This window comes from Alosa sapidissima, chromosome 1, assembly GCF_018492685.1.
Source record: "Alosa sapidissima isolate fAloSap1 chromosome 1, fAloSap1.pri, whole genome shotgun sequence".
Taxonomy (NCBI): Eukaryota; Metazoa; Chordata; class Actinopteri; order Clupeiformes; family Clupeidae; genus Alosa; species Alosa sapidissima.
In genome coordinates this window covers 15,690,424-15,692,471 of record NC_055957.1, presented here as the reverse complement: position 1 = coordinate 15,692,471, position 2,048 = coordinate 15,690,424, and the positions used below count along the sequence as shown (strand labels likewise).

The following is a 2,048-nucleotide window of genomic DNA, read 5'->3' as shown; positions in this document are numbered from 1 at the left end:
GATGTTAGCAAGTGGCCAGAGATTCATTAGCCCAGTGGTTCTCAAAGTGTGGGGTTGGGCCCCACTTGTGGGAATAGAGACATGACAGGTTGGGCGCGATGAGTAAGAGGATATGTTTTTTGTGCCTATCTTTAATAATGCCCGTCTCATAGATCCAAAACAAAACAGCCACATACAAACATATAGGTGTCATAAACAGACCAACATGAATTCAAACAGCATCTGATCCAGCGAACCAAGGCGGGAAATGCTAGGCTACCATTTTGCCGGGTTGATGGGGTCAGGTGGGGCTTAACAATTGTGGGGAATGACAGAAAAATTTTGAGAACCACTTAGCTGCATTAGCACGACATACGGCTAGTTGACAAGCCCAGCGTGTACAAAAAAGTAGTACAAGTAGGCTAAGCATTTTTCTTGAAGTTTCCTTGACGTTTCAGTCAATTCACACACACTAGCCTGTTAAATGGGATGGAAAAAGCTTTAACCCCGCCATGCTCACACCTTTTCTGTGACGTGGACCGTGAAGGGGTCTATAACAAGGGTATTTTCCTTTCAAGCTCCAGGCCAAGCCCATGTGTCTGATCTCAACGTTTGGCAAGCTAGGGGTTCCACAACATTGCAGTATAGTTTAGCATTAGCCTACACATAGGACAATTGTAATATCATATTCGTGACTGTCTATTTCAGATAGTTTATTAGTTATCCGATCCATATTCACAAAACGTCAATTTGACAAAAGTCCACTTGTGGTATAATGACAGTAGCCTACAGCTGGCAACAGTAACAAAGGTGATTTCTCATAAAAATAACCGCTTCCTGAGCTATAGCCCATTGCCGAGATTGGCATTGTCATTTGTCTCTGTCTTTTATTTGTCTGGACGCATCTCTCATTCCTTCCTTCACTTCCTTCATGAAGCTGTCTCGAATGCGCCCTGCTCTCCGTCCCATCTCTCCAACATCCCTTGGTACTCTCCCCGTTTCTTCTTTAATTTGCCGTAGTGTGTCTGACTTCATTAACTTGTTCGTGGCATCTTTCCCTGCAATTTGGGCCTTGGTAATGGCAAAGGCCGTGATCTGAGCCGCCCGTCGGATGGGTCGAGACTCGGACAGTTTCTCCACCAGTTGTGCGTTGTTAATCAAAGCGTACAAGAGGCGTCGCAGCACCATGGCGAACCTGTTTAGACCACAACATTCCATTAAGCAACATCTTCATGAGTAGGTACAAGTATATTTGCAGACACATATAAACAAATTAGGGACATACTCATTTGTTGAGGAAATGTCAAGGTCTTCTATCGACAATTCCGAAATCCACCTGACTTCTTCATCACTTACTGACAACGGAAGTACGGTGAGCAGCACAAACACAATGTACTGCCCTCTACAGGCTACTCCAGGCTACTGTTGCTTAAAGCAATTCAGGGGTTTCAGCAGATCCCTTTCCACAGGTGTGTATACAATCAAGCATCTAGATTATGAATGCAGACTGCATGCGTGCTTGATTAATACACCTATGGAAAGGGACCTGATGAAACCCATAAATAGACAATAAACAAAGCTCGTAGCCAACACAGTTTGTGCTATATTTCCAGTGTGGGGGATTTTTTTTTCAAATGCCAAATGCGATTAGACAGAATTGAACGCCAGAAAAAGTAGAGGAAGTAGCCAAGTATGTGGTCTTATGGAGCTTATAGTGGGGTACGAATTGTATTTCTGTAGGATTTTTTTGCTAAAATTTATATTTTTGTTTTATTTGGGGCCCTACTGTTGAAAAATGATGGGGTGCAAATTTTCTGACCCCGTTTTTGCGCTTTTTCACCTTGGCCAGGATACTGACCACACACTACTACATCTACTAATAATGATCACATTTTCACAATCTTGGTGTCAATTTAGGGGTTATTGAGGATGCTGAGTCCATTTATGACAGTTTCATTGTGATCAGAAGTTGTTATGACTCATTTTTTGCAGTAATAAAGGCAAATCCAATTGGGCAAAGTCGCCAAACAGTAAGTGAGCTCATATTTTGGGAACACTTTGATGTATGT

General features: G+C 42.6%; 1 protein-coding gene across 1 annotated transcript; it reads right to left on the bottom strand.

The window, feature by feature from the left end:
- Window positions 1-667: 667 nt before the first annotated feature.
- Window positions 668-1,389, bottom strand: si:ch211-162e15.3 (protein NCBP2AS2). The gene is made up of 2 exons (XM_042092262.1): window positions 1,265-1,389; window positions 668-1,174 (listed from the first exon to the last, which is right to left on the bottom strand). Exon 2 carries the CDS (start codon window positions 1,165-1,167, stop codon window positions 850-852), a length of 318 nt encoding a protein of 105 aa, XP_041948196.1. The 5' UTR covers window positions 1,168-1,174; window positions 1,265-1,389; the 3' UTR covers window positions 668-849.
- Window positions 1,390-2,048: the final 659 nt, after the last annotated feature.

Coding starts and splice junctions, on each gene's coding strand:
- si:ch211-162e15.3 (XM_042092262.1), bottom strand. CDS start 1,167: ATGGTGCTGCGACGCCTCTTGTACGCTTTGATTAACAACGCACAACTG.